This window comes from Eubalaena glacialis, chromosome 5, assembly GCF_028564815.1.
Source record: "Eubalaena glacialis isolate mEubGla1 chromosome 5, mEubGla1.1.hap2.+ XY, whole genome shotgun sequence".
NCBI classification, from domain to species: Eukaryota; Metazoa; Chordata; class Mammalia; order Artiodactyla; family Balaenidae; genus Eubalaena; species Eubalaena glacialis.
In genome coordinates, this window is record NC_083720.1 from 75,631,452 (window position 1) to 75,647,389 (window position 15,938).

The following is a 15,938-nucleotide window of genomic DNA, read 5'->3' on the forward strand; positions in this document are numbered from 1 at the left end:
CTATCATACTAGGTACAGGGATGACACAACCCCGCTGACCTTGAGTGATCTTAACCTGGTGAGGTTGCAACACCTCGCCCAACGTGTTGACCTGCAGTCAGACTGGATAGCTGGCAACACCAACGGAATGGCCATGACCCCAAGACACACCATTTGCTGGAGTAATATTCCTCCCTGGCCCTCCACCCTCAACTCCTCGAAAGGGAGGCACTGTATGTCACACGGGGTAGTAACAGGGTAGGTGGGTCAGGGTGATGAGTGTTCCTGATCATGCTGGCAATTTCTGACTGGGATCTTGTAATGGCCCGTGACCCACCTGAATCAGATGAGCTGCACTTTCCGGGCTGCCGTACCGAAGGTCATGTCCATTGATGGCCAACACACGGTCGTTCTCCTCCAGCTGACCGTGTCGGTCTGCCACGCCACCATCCAGAACGTTGGAAATAAACACCCCAGGCTCATCCACCTTGCGCACCAGTTTTATTCCAAGCTGCTCCTCCGGGCTGCTTTTGTTGAGGATCACGTGGAAATGGTCATCCCGGGGTTCGTAGGTGTCCAGGGGCTGCCCATCAGTCCTGCTCCGGACTTTCTGCTCCCGCAGCACCGTCAGCCACAGCACCTGGCAGGGCTGCCGCAGGAGGTGCAGGGCATAGTTGTGCCGTACGTTGCCGATATCCATCCCGTTGACCTAGGGCAAGGGGACCTCAGAATCTGCAGCGACCGAGCCGTCCGCCCCACCGGCCACGAGCCTGCCCAAAAGGCCCAGCCCACAGACTCACTGGGGCCCTTCCTGAAGGACCACTCTGCTCTGTCACCTTCTTCTCTGTCCAAATACCCCCATCTTCCAACAGGACTTGTAACCCGGTTTCCTTGAGTATTACCTGCACACCTTTTCAACTCCCTCTCAGCAGACACCATCTTTCTTCAGTCTTGTCCTTACACAGGCCCTCGAATTTATTTATATAGTCCTAACCCTCCTTTCTGTTGCTTGCTAAACTTATTTTTCAGCTGAGGGGGGGAGGAAAAGGAAGAAAAAGTGGGAAAAGGCAAAAGAAGAAAAGAAAATTTCTGATTAATGATTACATTAAACTGCTGTTTAAATCAAACTGAGTTGGCATTTTCTTTCCAAACATCTCCAGATGAATTTTTCTCCCTGGATCACCTGTACTGGAACTTCCAGGACCCACTACCGTGTGTGTGTGTGTGTGTGTGTGTGTGTGTGTGTGTGTGTGTGAGAGAGAGAGAGAGAGAGAGAGAGAGAGAGAAAGAGAGGGAAGGAGGGAGGGAGAGAATGTGTGTGTACATGAAAATATTTGTGTGTTGGCAAGTGTGTGAATGTGTGTGAGTGTGTGTGTGTGTCAAGTCTCCAGGTGGTCACCTACAAGGTCTTTTGCCCATGTTCTCAGCAAAGGAGAGAAAAAAAATCTCTACAGTTTCAAACAAACTGATGTGAATGGAAGCTTCTAGGCTCTTTTATTGAAAGGCGGGATCACGTTATTAGGCTGCTTAAATGTCCTCCAGCTTGGCCCACTCATTTGTGCCTCACTAATGATCTTCAGGGCTGATGCTGCGTGGGGCTTTCTGGTTTTAATTACTCTAGGCAGGCCCAGCCTGAAGGCTTCAGCTCCCAGTGGTGGTCACTGCCTGGGAAGAAAATAATTTCACAGCAGCACTACACTCTGTGCTTAAGGAAGGAGGCCTCACAGAAGAGAAACAACCTTCTTCAATTTCTATGGTTTGGTAAGATTTCCTGTACTTGCAGCCAACTGTTAGAAGAATCTTGGAATGAGATTTCACGGGCCTGCCTGCACCGTGCAATCGCTAGTCCTCTGTTGCATCTCCAGGGATGGATGGAGGCTCCCTCGTGCTCGGACAAGGCTCATCACCTTTGTCCAAGCACAGGTGAGCTCAAAGACCTGGCTCTGCTCTGACACCTTATCCCGTGTCTGGTTTTCCCCATTACACCCAGGCCAAAAGAAAGTCAGGGTCGCCTGCTAAATACTCCTGGCAGCTCTTTTGCTTGCAAGTGCCAGTTGAAGGCCACAAGAATCAAAAAGGTTTTCCTTATGCAACCCTCCCAGGCAGCATAGTTTCCACAGAACTGGGAGGAAGCCATGCAGAGTGTCGCTGATTGCACGGCTGACTGTCCCTTGAGGTTGACGGGCCCTGCCTCATACTCCACCTCGGAGGCCAGTGAGAATGTCAGTGTTTCTACAATAACTCCTTTAAGTTCTTTCTCCTCTTATTCCAAACAATAAGAATTTCTGTGCCAGAGAAACAGCTCATGATGTATTAGGAGCTGGCCCCTCAGCAACCCAGAAGGGATGGGATGAAACTGTCATCTGAGTATCAGACAGGAAATATATGACCAAGGCAGGGATTTTTTCTTATCACTTTTGGCACATGTTGGACTTCTGTCTGATAAACAACTCTTCCTTTATCCTTTCTCTTCTTCTGAAAATTCCTCCCTAGCATCCTTCCCCTCAGTCAAGCCTCAGAGGACAGTAATGCCCCACGTGTTCTCTTCCACCACCTGTCTCCCCTGGAATGTCTGTGGGTTGGCAGAATAGCTTAGGGATGTGTGTGTGTGTGTGTGTGTGTGTGTGTGTGTGTGTGTGAAGGGCCATTAAGCTATAGGAAATTTACTTTAGAGGGGTGTGTGAATGTAAGTGATTAGATAAAATATAAAATGTTCCATTAATCTGCTCTAAAAACAATTTAAGAAGATATAGGCTGCAGTTTTATATTGTTTTATGTTATTGCTACTTAAAGTGGGAGGAAAGGGTGAGAGAGGAAGAGAGAGGAGGGAGGAGGAGAAGGAAGAGAGAAGAACGCAGAGGTAGAGAAAAGGGAGGGGGAAGATAGCAGAAGAGGAAGGAGGGGAACACAGAGACAAAATGATACAGAGACAGTATTTATACAGAGAGAGAGAGAGAGAGAGAGAGAGAGCGATCAAAAGAACAAGAAAGGGAATTCCCTGGTGGTCCGGTGGTTAGGACTCCACACTTCCACTGCAGGGGGCACCTGGTCGGGGAACTAAGATCCCGCATGCTGTGTGGCACGGCCAAAAAAAAAAAAAAAAAAGAACAAGAAAGACAGAAGGGTTAGGGACCCACCTCAGATTACAAATCTTGTATGAAGAGTCATATCAACATAAGAACTATGGAAAATGACGGCTCCACATTTATGTTAGTGCTTTACCCATGCGTCCATCCGTCCATCCATCCATCCGTCCGTCCATCCATCCATCCACCCACCCACCCATCCACCCAATGATTAGCTCTGAAGTGACTTTTGCTAAGCCCCTCTTCATGGCTCCACAGCCGTGGTCTCTACCTTTAGGATGATGTCTCCTGGCAGTAGCCGGCCGTCTCTGGCAATCACCCCATCACGATAAATGTGCTGGATAATGATATGGACCAGCGGGGTTTCATTGCCTCCCACAAGCCTAATGGAGAGGCTTTCATTGGGATCCGCTCGATTGATCTTGACTCTGGTAATTTCACCATATGGAATCAGGTGATACAACCTTGGAAAGACTAAAATGGACAGAGACAGTATTTAAGACACCCCCCCAATGGACATTTCCAACCACTCCTTTTCTTGCCAAACTTTGGTTCCAGCCAAACTAAACTATTCATCGTTCCTTGTACATGTTTTCCATCTTCCTGCCTCTGTGCCAGCATAAGTTTCTCTGCCTGGAATGTTTTCCATTCTAGGCCTAAACCCAATTTTTCCTTCAAGGGCTGCATGAAATGATCCCCTCTAATTAAACTCTACCCTGATCCCTTTTCCCCTGCTCTCTCTAAACTTCCCATTTCCCATAAAGCTTTATTTCTCATGGCACCGAGCCTTCTATTATTATTATTATTATTATTATTCATGCCCATTTCTTATACCCACCATTGGACTCTAAGATCCTTGAGGACATAATTTCTGGCTGTTTTGTAGTTCTGTGCACAGATCTCTGTACACAGGAGACTTCAGCCTATGTTTGTTGAATGACGAGGAATGAACGAACAGTCATTATAGAATGGACTGCAGTTTGATCACTTACTAATCAAGGGGCAAAACAGAACAAGCCTGTTCTGCTCTTTTTGATCATTTTGAAGATTTCCTCCTGGGAGGCCCTGCTTTTCAGGCTTAGTGAATCAGTCCTCTCTACCCGACCCTGTTGTCAGTAAAGGGAAGTCAAATGGCCTAATTCATGATCAAGGAAAGAGGCCCAGGCCTAGCTGGTGGCGTCAAGAGGTTCGTCCCCGATCTGCTTGTATGGCTGGATTCAGAGCCAAAAGGAGATTCAGAGACCCAGGCTGGGGTTTCCAAACTTTACCTTTTCACTGAGGACTCTTTCCCCTTGAAATCTTTCACCGGTCCCCCTGCCCCCGCCCTGCTGGGCCCACACACAGAAGAGCTTCTCAGGCTGTGTGGTTTGACAGTGACGGTCGGACCTTTGTTTCACAAGGGAGGATGCGTGAGCTCGGAGAGGAGAAGTGACACGACTGGCTGGAGGTGGCAGTTAGGTGGTGGTCCTCAGAGCCAGGTCAGAACCCGGGGCTCCTGATGACCCTCTCTCCTGTCACCTTCCTCAGAGTCCCCTGAAGCCAGGGGTCCACAGCCAGCAACGGGTCCACAGGGGACTTGGTCTACAGACCCATAGCCAGCAGCAACGACTGGCGCTGTTCTCCGCCTCGGTTGGAATAGAAGCCTATGGGGGGGGGACACCAGGAAATGCCGGCCACGCAGCACCTAGTTTGACGGGAGCTGCAGCTCCTCCCCAGTTGCTTGAGGCTCGAGTTAGGATGCTGAGAGCGCTGATGCTTTTGTCTCCTGTAGCTGCTGACAGCTGCCTCTGCCCTATGATTCGCCCTTAATTATGTCATCGGGAAAGATCAAAACTGCAGGCCTGGTTCTACATAAAACACTCTTTCTGACTATTTTCAAAACCCATGACCTTAATGCATTTTCCCTAATGAACTATGAGTTCATGAATGAGTACTCAACTCTCTAGGAACAATACAGAAGGAATTAAAATTATTTCTAAGTATTGCAGAACATGATAAACAAAGCAATTTAGCGGCCAGAGGAAGCTGGAGACGTTGTAAATGTGGGTCTTTACCCCCCACTGGGAGTTAATTTAATGTAAGCAATTGGGCTTTGCTGTAAGGCTGTGGGCAGCAGCCTTCATCTGTCAGCTCCTGGTGCTAACAGGGCTTGGGTGATCGAGTTCAATTAATGTTTAAACTATCTTGATTACCTTAAGTAGGCTCTATCCACAAGTATTTGTTGGAACAGGTCTGGTGACAAGGAAATGGAAGTTCTTAAAAAAAAAATCATTTTGAGCGAAGAAAGATTTGGAAATTATCATCAAAGCTGCTGGTTTTCTCTCTCTCCTCCCCCTCCCTTTCTACTCTTTTCCCCAGCAGATTTACAAAAACCATGCTCCAAAAAAAAAACAAAAAAAAACCATGCTCCCAAATCTAACCAATCAAGGATGTTTGATAGTCTGAAAGGACATACCCAGTCACACTTGGAAATGTTAATTAGAGCTACAATAATGAGACCCTAGTGACCTTCGAGAGTTAAAGTAATTTTTAAACTGCCAAACTAGTGCTGGTCTGAAAAGAAACAGTTGTTCAATATTGTGTCCTTACTTAAGGACTAAGGGATATAGTATCATTTACCAAGTGTTTATTATATGCTGGCCATTGAGCTAAGCAATTTGCATGATATTTTGTTGTTTGTTTGTTTAGTCCTCACAGCAACCCTTTGAACTAGATTATTATCATCCCTGTTTTTTTGGATGATGAAATACTAAAGCTTAGAGAAGTCAAGTAACCTGGCCAGGTCACGCAGCTGATAAGTAGTGAAGCCAGTCTCTTTACTGATATGAAAAGGATGGATAAACCATGGGTGTTCACCATACTAACCGCGGGTTACTTACTGAAGCAATGAGATCCTAAGACCATTTTTAAAAGCTTTGTTGCCTCACAAATCCTGTACCAGCCTCACTGAGTCTTAGTACCTCACCCCATTGTGGAGTAATAGCTTCCTGGAGCACCTGAGGAAATCCATTCTCTCCTACTTGAAGCCCCTGCACACATAACACAGCTGCCATCTTCATCTTCCCGAAACACAGCTTCCATCCTGCTATAACTCTACGCAAAAGCTTTCAGGTGTGTTCACTGCCCCAAGTCAAGACGCCTAAATGGCATCCAGGACCCTTCGAATCCAGCCTTAACCTCATCTCCCACTACTTTCCAACACACAGTCAAGATCCCCATGCCCATCGAGGTCATAACCACTCCTTAAACACGGATTACACTGTCCCACTGGGAAGTGGTGCTCCTCTTCCGACAGCTGCCATTTTCGCTTATTTATATCTCACTCTTTTTTTTTTTTTTTAATTTATTATTTATTTATTATTTATTTTTGGCTGTGTTGGGTCTTCGTTTCTGTGCGAGGGCTTTCTCTAGTTGCGGCAAGTGGGGGCCACTCCTCATCGCGGTGCGCGGGCCTCTCACTATCACGGCCTCTCTTGTTGCGGAGCACAGGCTCCAGACGTGCAGGCTCAGTAGTTGTGGCTCATAGGCCCAGTTGCTCCGTGGCATGTGGGATCCTCCCAGACCAGGGCTCGAACTCGTGTCCCCTGCACAGGCAGGCAGATTCTCAACCACTGTGCCAACAGGGAAGCCCTATATCTCACTCTTTATGGTATTTTATTTTTTCAGTCTGGAATGAACTTCTTGGAGCCAGGAGCTGGATTTTATAATCTTTATATAAAATACAGAGCTTAACTATATAAACAGCTCATACAACTCAATATCAAAAAAACAAACAACCTGATTAAAAAATGGGCAGAAGTCGTGAAAAGGCATTTTTCCAAAGAAGATGTACAGATATGGCCAACAGGCACATGAAAAGATGCTCAACATCGCTAATCACCTCACACCTGTCAGAATGGCCATCATCAAAAAGTCTTCAAATAACAAATGATGGCGAGGATGTGGAGAAAAGGGAACCCTAGTACACCGTTGGTAGGAATGTAAATTGATACAGCCACTATAGAAAACAGTATGGAGGTTTTTCAAATAACTAAAAATAGAACTACCATATCATCCAGTAATTCCATTCCTGGGTATATATCCAAAGAAAATGAAAGCATTAATCTGAAAAGATACATGCACCTCAGTGTTCATAGCCACATTATTTACCAAGATAGGTTGCTTCCATAGCTTGGCTAAGTGTCCATCAACAGATGAATAGATAAAGAAGATGTGGTATGTATACAATGGAATACTACTCAGCCATAAAAAAGAATGAAATTCTGCTGTTTGCAACAATGTAGATGGACCTGGAGGGTATTATGTTAAGTGAAATAAGTCAGACAGAAAAAGACAAATATTGTATGTTATCACTTACATGTGGAATCTAGAAAATAAAAACAAATAAACAAAACAGAAACAGATTCACAGATATAGAGATCAAACTAGTGGTTACCAGTAGGGAGAGGGAAGAGGAGAGGAGCAAAATGGGGTAGGAGATTAAGAGGTACAAACAACTATGTATAAAATAAATAAGCTACAAATATATATTGCACAGCACAGGGGATACAGTCAATATTTTATAATAACTATAAATGAAGTATAATCTATAAAAATATTAAATCACTATGTGGTACATCTGAAACTAACATAATATTGTATATCAACTATACTTCAGTAAAAAAAAAAAAGTACAGAGCCTAGGCCAATGTCTTACACATAGTAATCTCTTTAAAAGTTTCTGCAATAAACATGCAAATCAATCTTATTCAGGTAGGAGAAAACTTTACATGGAATGGAATTAAGGAGCCTTTAATAAGGGGGGAAGACTGGCAGAAAGGAAGTTATAATCCTTTTATTCATTGCAGAAACATTCAGCAAAAACTATTATGTGCCAGATATTGTGCTTGGCCTTGAGAACACAAAGACTTAGATAAAGAGCCCCTGCCCACATTGGTACAGTTACGATGAAAGGTGACATTGCTATAACAGAGATACAGGTGCTTTGAGAACACAAAGGAGAGAGGACTGAGGGAGTCAAGGAGGGCTCCCAGGAGGAGGCAAAGTCTATGCTGAGCCTAGAAAGAGGAATTAGGATGCCAGCTGAAGGGGCGTGAGAGTACAGGATGGACAACAACATGGAAGTGAGAGAGACAGAGTATTTACAGGACGGCAATAAGTTCAGAGTAGTCAGAGCATGTAGCGTGTGTACAGGGTGAGAGGGGATAAGCAGGGGCCTTATACGACTGCTCGCAAGTTCTCTGAGAACATGATAAAGACGGTGGTTTCGGATTTACCTCCCAACCTCGAAGGAGTGGAGGGTGCTTAATCCAGTGGGTAAACGAGTGGGCTCTGTAGCCAGAGGACCCAAGTTAAAATCCTAGGTCTGCCATTTTCCAGCTGGGTGACTTTGGACTAGTTACCCAATCTCTCGGAGTCTAAGTTTCTTCTGTAAAATGAGAATCACGATCACTATCCTTAGCACTGTGACCTTTAAATGACTTAGAGCACTACCTGGCACCCAGGAAAGCTCAAAAAAAATTTTAAGCTACTATTATTACTGCTGTAAAGGTCTAATATTAGATGAAAAGAAAGGACAGGACAGTATTTTCTCAACTCCATTTATATTGGGGAAAACACATAGGATCTAAGATCCAGAAACTTCCTTTGCATAGATTCTAGAACCACATTAACCTGGATTCCAAGTTTAGAAGGGCAATTTGGGGCAAGCTAAGTAACCTCCTGGTGTCTCAGTTTCCTCATCTGCAAAACACGGATAATAATAGTAGCTACTTCAAAGAGTTGTTGAGGATCAAATGAGTTAATGCATGGAAAACACTCAGAACCACACATCACACAAAGTGGTAATAAGAATAAATACCTACATAGCATTTACTATGTGCCAGGCATCGTTCTAAATGTTCTTCACTTAGCTGTATTATTCTTGGGACTTCCGTGGTGGCGCAGTGGTTAAGAATCTGCCTGCCAGTGCAGGGGGACACAGGTTCAATCCCTGGTCTGGGAAGATCCCACATGCTGTGGAGCAACTAAGCCTGTGAGCCACAACTACTGAGCCTGCACGCCATAACTACTGAAGCCCGTGCACCTAGAGCCTGTGTACCGCAACGATGAGTAGCCCTTGCTCGCCAAAACTAGAGAAAGCCCACGCGTAGCAACAAAGACGCAATGCGGACACAAACAAACAAACAAATAAATAAATAAATTGAGGCATAATTCAGTTTAAAAAAAAAACAAACTATATTATTCTTTATATGCACTAAGCTAGCACCTGAAGGTAAGGGTTCCAAAACCTTTTCCCTCAATCTATGTAAAAAGAGAACAATAATTTCTGCCTTTGGTTGCTTATGCAAGAAGTAGGCTAATCAAGGTAAGAAATATTTATGCCCTTGGGAAGAGAGGTGTCATAGAAAGCGGGGGGGGGGGTGGTCTGGTTGTCATCACGCCTGGAGTCGTCATTCTGGAAGCCCAGCCTTACTGGGAGGCCACTTACCGTCAGGGGCAGTGGTGTTTTCAGAATTCTCTCTGCCCTGCTCAGCTTGGTTGACAACTGTACTTCCACTCTTTGTCCTTCGAAGAACACTCAAGGCTCGGTTTATTTTTTTAAAAGATCTGCTTCTGATGGTGGATCGCTCAAAGGGCCGTGCTGAGGACAAGAGAGAAGGGAGGGAGAGTAGCTACGCATTCACAGACGTCCTCTTTTATGGACACGGCTGGTAAGACACGCACAACACAATGTGAACGGTGATTACTTCTAGGTGGTGGGATGATAGAATTTGCTTATCTGTATATTCTCAGTTTTCTACAATGCAATATGGATGGTTTATTTAAAATCTGCTTGGTTTTTTTCCTGGGCTGGATGGAATATAACAGCACTTTTCTCGAGCCACCTGGATGGGAAGGTAGGGACACCGAGGGAGTGATGAATCACTAGGTCTAACTTCAACCCCTTTCACCAGGTCAGATTACACACATTTCTAATGATCTCAGGTCCTCGCGGTTTCATTTCACTCTGGAGAACTGGATGTTGGGTTGCTGCCAAAACTACCAGAACGTTTTTCTCTTGAAAAAATGTTTCTATAACTTTCCACAGAGGGCAATCCCAAGGCCAAGGAGCCCATTCCCGGACAACGACCCCTTTGACTCACCCCTTGTTCGGTTGCTCCGGCCAGAGTCCAGGGGGCTGTTTGGCTGACCGTCCTCTGCTGTGGACACGTAGGCAGGGTTGTCTAGGCCAGGCTCATCTGTCATTAAGGAGATGGCGGCAGCTGCAGAAACCTCTGGGGAGAGTGCTGTTGCAGTGAGGCTGGCACAGCCGTCTGGACAGCCATCCTGAGAGTGCCTCTTCCTGTCTTTGGTGAGGCCATAGTGGGAGGCACCTTTGCAGCTGCAACAAAACCAGCAGGAGGTCAGAGAAGGCTTTGCGCATTGTTCAACCAGGGCTCTTCAAGTACACGTGCTTGCTACCCTTGGAAATTGACTTGCTCACCCCTGGTTCCTCTCCCTTTTCACATGGACGTAAGTCAATATACACTTGCCAACCAAATGAATGAATGACTTGAAAGAACAATTTTTAAAAGATGTCTACAGCATTCTGTTAAAGCACTCTCTACACTGGCCCCCGGAATGCAAATTACGAGAGCTGTCATGGGGTCTACAAGACTAGGGCTTGAGGCTGGCAGTCTTCAACTATTTGGATGTGGTAATTCCTTCTTGCTGGTGTTTATTTTGACCATGAAAGTCCTTAGTCACCCTCTCAGTCCCTTCTTTTGGGTTTAGTTCCCAAATCACTGACCATAAATACAAAGCTCCTCCCAGATTCCAAATTTAACTGTCCATGGAAACAGAAATGCCCTCACTACAAAGCCACAGGAGTTGGTTCAGCTTCACATTCTCTAGAGGCAGGCTTGCTGGTTTCCAGTCTCCACCTCTGGGCTGGTCTCAGAATGGCCAGGACCAGGGGCTGGGGGCTCCCATGTGCTAAAAGTTTTCATGTCTTTTAACATTGGGAAGGTAAAACAACATTCATGGTCTTTAAAAAACAGGTCTATATCCGTTCACCATGCATGATAAACAGCAAGCGTAAGGGCCAGGACACCGAGGTTTGAGCCGACCTAAGTCCATATTTTGCTATGGATGCACTTCCATTGTCACTGGGCAAGTCGTCTCAGCTCTTAGGTCAGGTTTTGATCAGCAAATGGTGAGGATTTAACTCTCTCATTCACTGTGGTGAGGAAGTGCCGCAGACAGCCAAACCAGCTTCCCAATGGTTTTGAAGGCAAAAATCAAATGGGCGAGTCCCTTTAAGAAGTGGCCATTTGCATATAATGGATGTTAATTTATAAATTATTTTTACCAACTCCTTACAGAAAACCTTATATGGTTGAGCTATTTTAAATAATGCTTTGAGAGCCTATTTGGAGTGATGCTTATGAATGGAATCAAACAGCAGTCTGCAGTTGATATGCACGTGATTTATATGGCCTACAGAACCAGATCTATGGTTTTTGTCTGGATGGGAATCCTTGCTCTGAAATTTACCTAGCTGTGTGATCCGGGACAATTTTGTTAACCTGGTTAAACTTTCTAATCTGCACATACATCTTGGGTTGCTGTAAGGTCTGGTTGACATTAAGTCTTGTCAAGAGTTTAGTTCTATATATCTTGCCAGATATACAGAAAATTCTCAACAGATTGTAGCTACCTCCATAATTCAACCATTCTAAGATGCCTGTTTTGTCACATTTTAACTTCTCTGAGATTAGGAGGCGTGGGTGATTGATGGGGTCCCACAGCTTCAGTTGCCAAGCTGCAGTCATGACACAAATGCCACTGTCCAAGGAAACATGGTCACAGGTGTCCATCTCGTCCCTTCCATTGAGTTGCCTCCACTCTTGGTACTACGCCATTGAGTTTAATTGCTCTTCAATGTCTTAGTAAAGATTACATTATGATTAAGCATTGCAATGAAAAGTTACTGTATATATGGAAAGTCTCAAAAAAGGAGGAGTGGCATGTAAATTTGATATTGGTGGTAAATATTTGTCATTAGAAGGAGGGCAGCAATTTCTGATTTTCTTGCAAAGAGACAAGCAAATGCTTTATTTGCTTAGCAAGAAAGATACCCCCAAGGAGATGAAAAGTGATGTCACACTTTGTTACTGAGATCATCCAAAAGGACAGGTCTAGTTCATGCCAAACAGTACAACTAGAGGGCAGGAGAGGTCACCATATTTGTCTGAATGGATTTCAAAGTCTGATCTGACCAACCCATGCATTGCAGGGATATCTTTAAAGGTGTTTTGGAATGATTTAACCAGTGGCAGTTTTAAAATTTTCTTGTTAGGGGACTTCCCTGGTGGTACAGTGGATGAGACTCCATGCTCCCAATGCAGGTGGCCCAGGTTCGATCCCTGGTCAGGGAACTAAATCCCACATCATGCCGCAACTAAGAGTTTGCATGCCGCAACTAAGGAGCCCTGGAGCCACAACTAAGGAGCCCACGAGCCACAACTAAGACCCGGCGCAACCAAACAAATAAGTTAAAAAAAAAAAAAGAAATAAAAATTTTTTTTCTTGTTGGTACATAAAATATGATGTTTCTTATAATCAATGATGATGATTTGATGAAATGTGGTTTTAATATTAGTAGAAAAGGACTCTGATTATACAACTCTACATCCTTATCTTATAGAAGATGAAACATGCCCCCGGTTTCTAATGCTAGTTTTTCCCTCACTGAAAGAGTACAAGCTCCCTGCTTGAATTGGTGAGGTTTTACTGTTCTGATTAGCTACTTTGGCTTTGAATTGTTCTGCTTAAAAATAGCAAAGTGGTTGATATGAGAAACTCAAAAATTGGAAGAAACATTGTGTGATGGAAAAAATAAAAGCCAGCGTGCAGCTCCAAAGTCATAAACATACGAGTGGAACACTTCTCTGTAAGCCAGCAGTATCGGGTTAACAACGCATGGTTAGGAAGTTCCTAGGCTATTTCGTTGGACTGGAAACAGTATTTCTTTTCTTGGGGCAGCAATGCCCTTGAACATGTGCCCTGCCAGAGCAGGAAATGAATTTTACAATTGGACAAATGGCAGGCAAAGGCACAAGCCATGGCTTTCTGAGGGGACATAGCATATCCCAGTGGGAAAAAAGTAGCATTTTATTCTGCTGCCACATCTGTGAGAAGGGTTAAGGTATTTAAACATCTCTGAATCCCAAGACTATGCCATTAAGAAGCCATTTCTGTTTCAAATCCTCGGGGTTCCAAAGACACAGTTTAGTCCAGGAAAGGAAAACCTCATAAAATGACTTAGAAGCCTCCCCTCTGGCCTTGTATCCCAGACATCCTTACAGTATCTGGGGATGGTAGATTTAAACATTCAGACTCATAAACCTTGTATAAAAATGGTTCTGCTAAAGAGGCTCATACTTGTGCAATGTTGCTTGTTTCAGCTTCTTGGCTTAGCTTGAATCTGAGGCACAGGGTGATCTATGAAGGTAGCAGCTTGTACTTACTAATTATCTCTTTTGTGTTGACTAATCCTGGGGCCTCTTGATTTACAGACACAGGTGAGGGGAGGAGGGGGAAAGAGCTGATTAGCCTTGGCCAGTACAGGAACATATGCTGAACCTTGGGTTGTGTTCAAAGCAAGCAGGATTTATTCTCCCTTTAGTTATCCCTGAGCACTAAGTACTCTCAGGTGGTGATGGGCGACGGCCATGAACTTGAAGGATGCACACAAGGAACATGGAAAACCATTTTTCAACCACTTTGGATATGCCAACTGTTCAAAGCAACTCTGACGACCAGTTTTGTTAATAACAGAGTTGAGATCCTGAGCTCCTATATCAAAGTGAGCAGAGGCAAATCTGTCTTAATATAAGAATGCTGACACTGGGTGGGTGTGCCATGGAATTTTTGCCTTTTTTGCAAGGGTAGGCGGGGGGTGGGGGGGGGAGGGGGGATATAAGAAGAGAAAATGACCCTCCTTGCAAAAATTCCTGAGTCTATGAGTTCACTACTAATGGGGGTTGACCTGAAGCAGGATGGACCCCCAGCATACTTCACAGAGGCTCTGAGGGGCTCAGAGCTCAGCCAACTGGGTGGCACAAGCTAGTTTGCAGGGGAGGGCTCCTTTCGTTTTTTCTTTTCTTTTTTTTTTTTTAAAAGATATTTTGATGTGGACCTTTTTTTTTTTTTTTTTTTTAAGTCTATTGAATTTGTTACAATATTGCTTCTGTTTTATGTTTTGGTTCTTTGGCGCCAAGGCATGTGGGATCTTAGCTCCCGGACCAGGGATTGAACCCACACCCCCTGCATTGGAAGGCAAAGTCTTAACCACTGGACCACCATGGAAGTCCCGGGGAGGGCTCCTTTCTGATGACAGAAGAATAAAAGTGGTCCACGACAAACTGAGCCTCAATATACTCATTATAACAGTCTGGGTAACTACACAACCTCCCTTTGAGCCTTCTAACTTCCTTTGCATTCTTTCTTTCTCAGTTCACTTCTGAATTAGGTAAACATTGAGTCTGCTCTCATACTGAGTTCATTAATTGCCCAGTCTGCTCCTACTTGAAACCAGGGCTTGCAAATTCATATGCTAATCAGGCCAGGTGGGGTACTGTGGCGAGCAGTGCTGTTCCATTTCAAGGGTGCAGCAACCTCTACAGACCTTCACTGAGTGTTGCCTCAAGAAGACCAGCCCAAGAGCATTAATCAAGAAATGAAAGTTATCCAGATTGGAAAGGAAAAGTGAAACTGTCACTCTTTGCAATGACATGATATTATATATAGAAACCTTCAAAGACCCCACCAAAAAAACTGTTAGAATAAATGAATTCAGTAAAGTTGCAGGATACAAAATCAATACACAAATATTTGTTGCATTTCGATACATTAACAAAGAACTGTCAGAAAGAGAAATTGAGAAAATAATCCCGTGTACAACTGCATGAAAAATACCTAGGGATAAATTTGACCAAGGAAGTGAAAGATCTGTACACTGAAAACTATAAGACATTGATGAAAGAAACTGAAGATGACACAAATAAATGGGAAAATATTGTGTGCTCATGGACTGGAAAATATTGTTAAAATGTCCATACTACCCAAAGCAATCTGCAGATTCAATGCAAACCCTATCAAAATTCCAACGGCGTTTTTCATAGAAATACAACAAACAATCCTAACATTTGTAGGGAACCACAAAAGACCCCCAAATAGACAAAGCAATCTTAAGAAAGAAGAACAAAGCTGGATGCATCACACTCCTTGATTTAAATCTATATTACAAAACTATAGTAATCAAAATAGTATGGTATTGGCAAAAAGCCAGATGTAGATAGATGGAACAGAGTCCAGAAATACACCCACACATATATGGTTAATTAATTTATGACAAAGGAGTCAAGAATATACAATGGGGAAAGGACAGTCTCTTCAGTAAATGGTGTTGGGAAAACTGGACAGCCACATGCAAAAGAATGAAACTGGACCCCTATCTTATACCATACACAAAAGTTAACTCAAATAGATTAAAGACTTAAATGTATGATCTGAAACCATAAAATTCCTAAAAGAAAAACAGATGGTAAGCTCCTTGATATTGGTCTTAGAGATGATTTTTTGAACCTGACACCAAAAGCAAAAAAAGCAAAAATAAACAAATAAACTAAAAAGCTTCTGCACCGCAAAGGACACCATTAACAAAACAAAAGGGCAACTACTGAATGGGAAAAAATATTTGCAAATCATATCTAATAAGAAGTTAATATCCAAAATATATAAAGAACCCACACAGCTCAATAGCAAAAAAATAATACGATTAAAAAAAGGGAATATCTGAATAGACATTTTTCCACAGAAGACACA

General features: G+C 43.8%; 1 protein-coding gene across 7 annotated transcripts in view; it reads right to left on the bottom strand.

The window, feature by feature from the left end:
* LNX1 (ligand of numb-protein X 1) overlaps positions 1 to 15,938 on the bottom strand; it is a 226,975-nt gene that overhangs the window by 42,228 nt on the left and 168,809 nt on the right. For all 7 annotated transcript variants that reach the window (XM_061192269.1, XM_061192270.1, XM_061192268.1 and 4 more), the window contains 4 exons: positions 10,211 to 10,449; positions 9,556 to 9,708; positions 3,337 to 3,539; positions 317 to 688 (listed from right to left, as the gene is read on the bottom strand). In XM_061192269.1, coding sequence (XP_061048252.1) covers positions 317 to 688; positions 3,337 to 3,539; positions 9,556 to 9,708; positions 10,211 to 10,449 — 967 coding nt within the window. The remainder of the gene's footprint in view (positions 1 to 316; positions 689 to 3,336; positions 3,540 to 9,555; positions 9,709 to 10,210; positions 10,450 to 15,938) is intronic.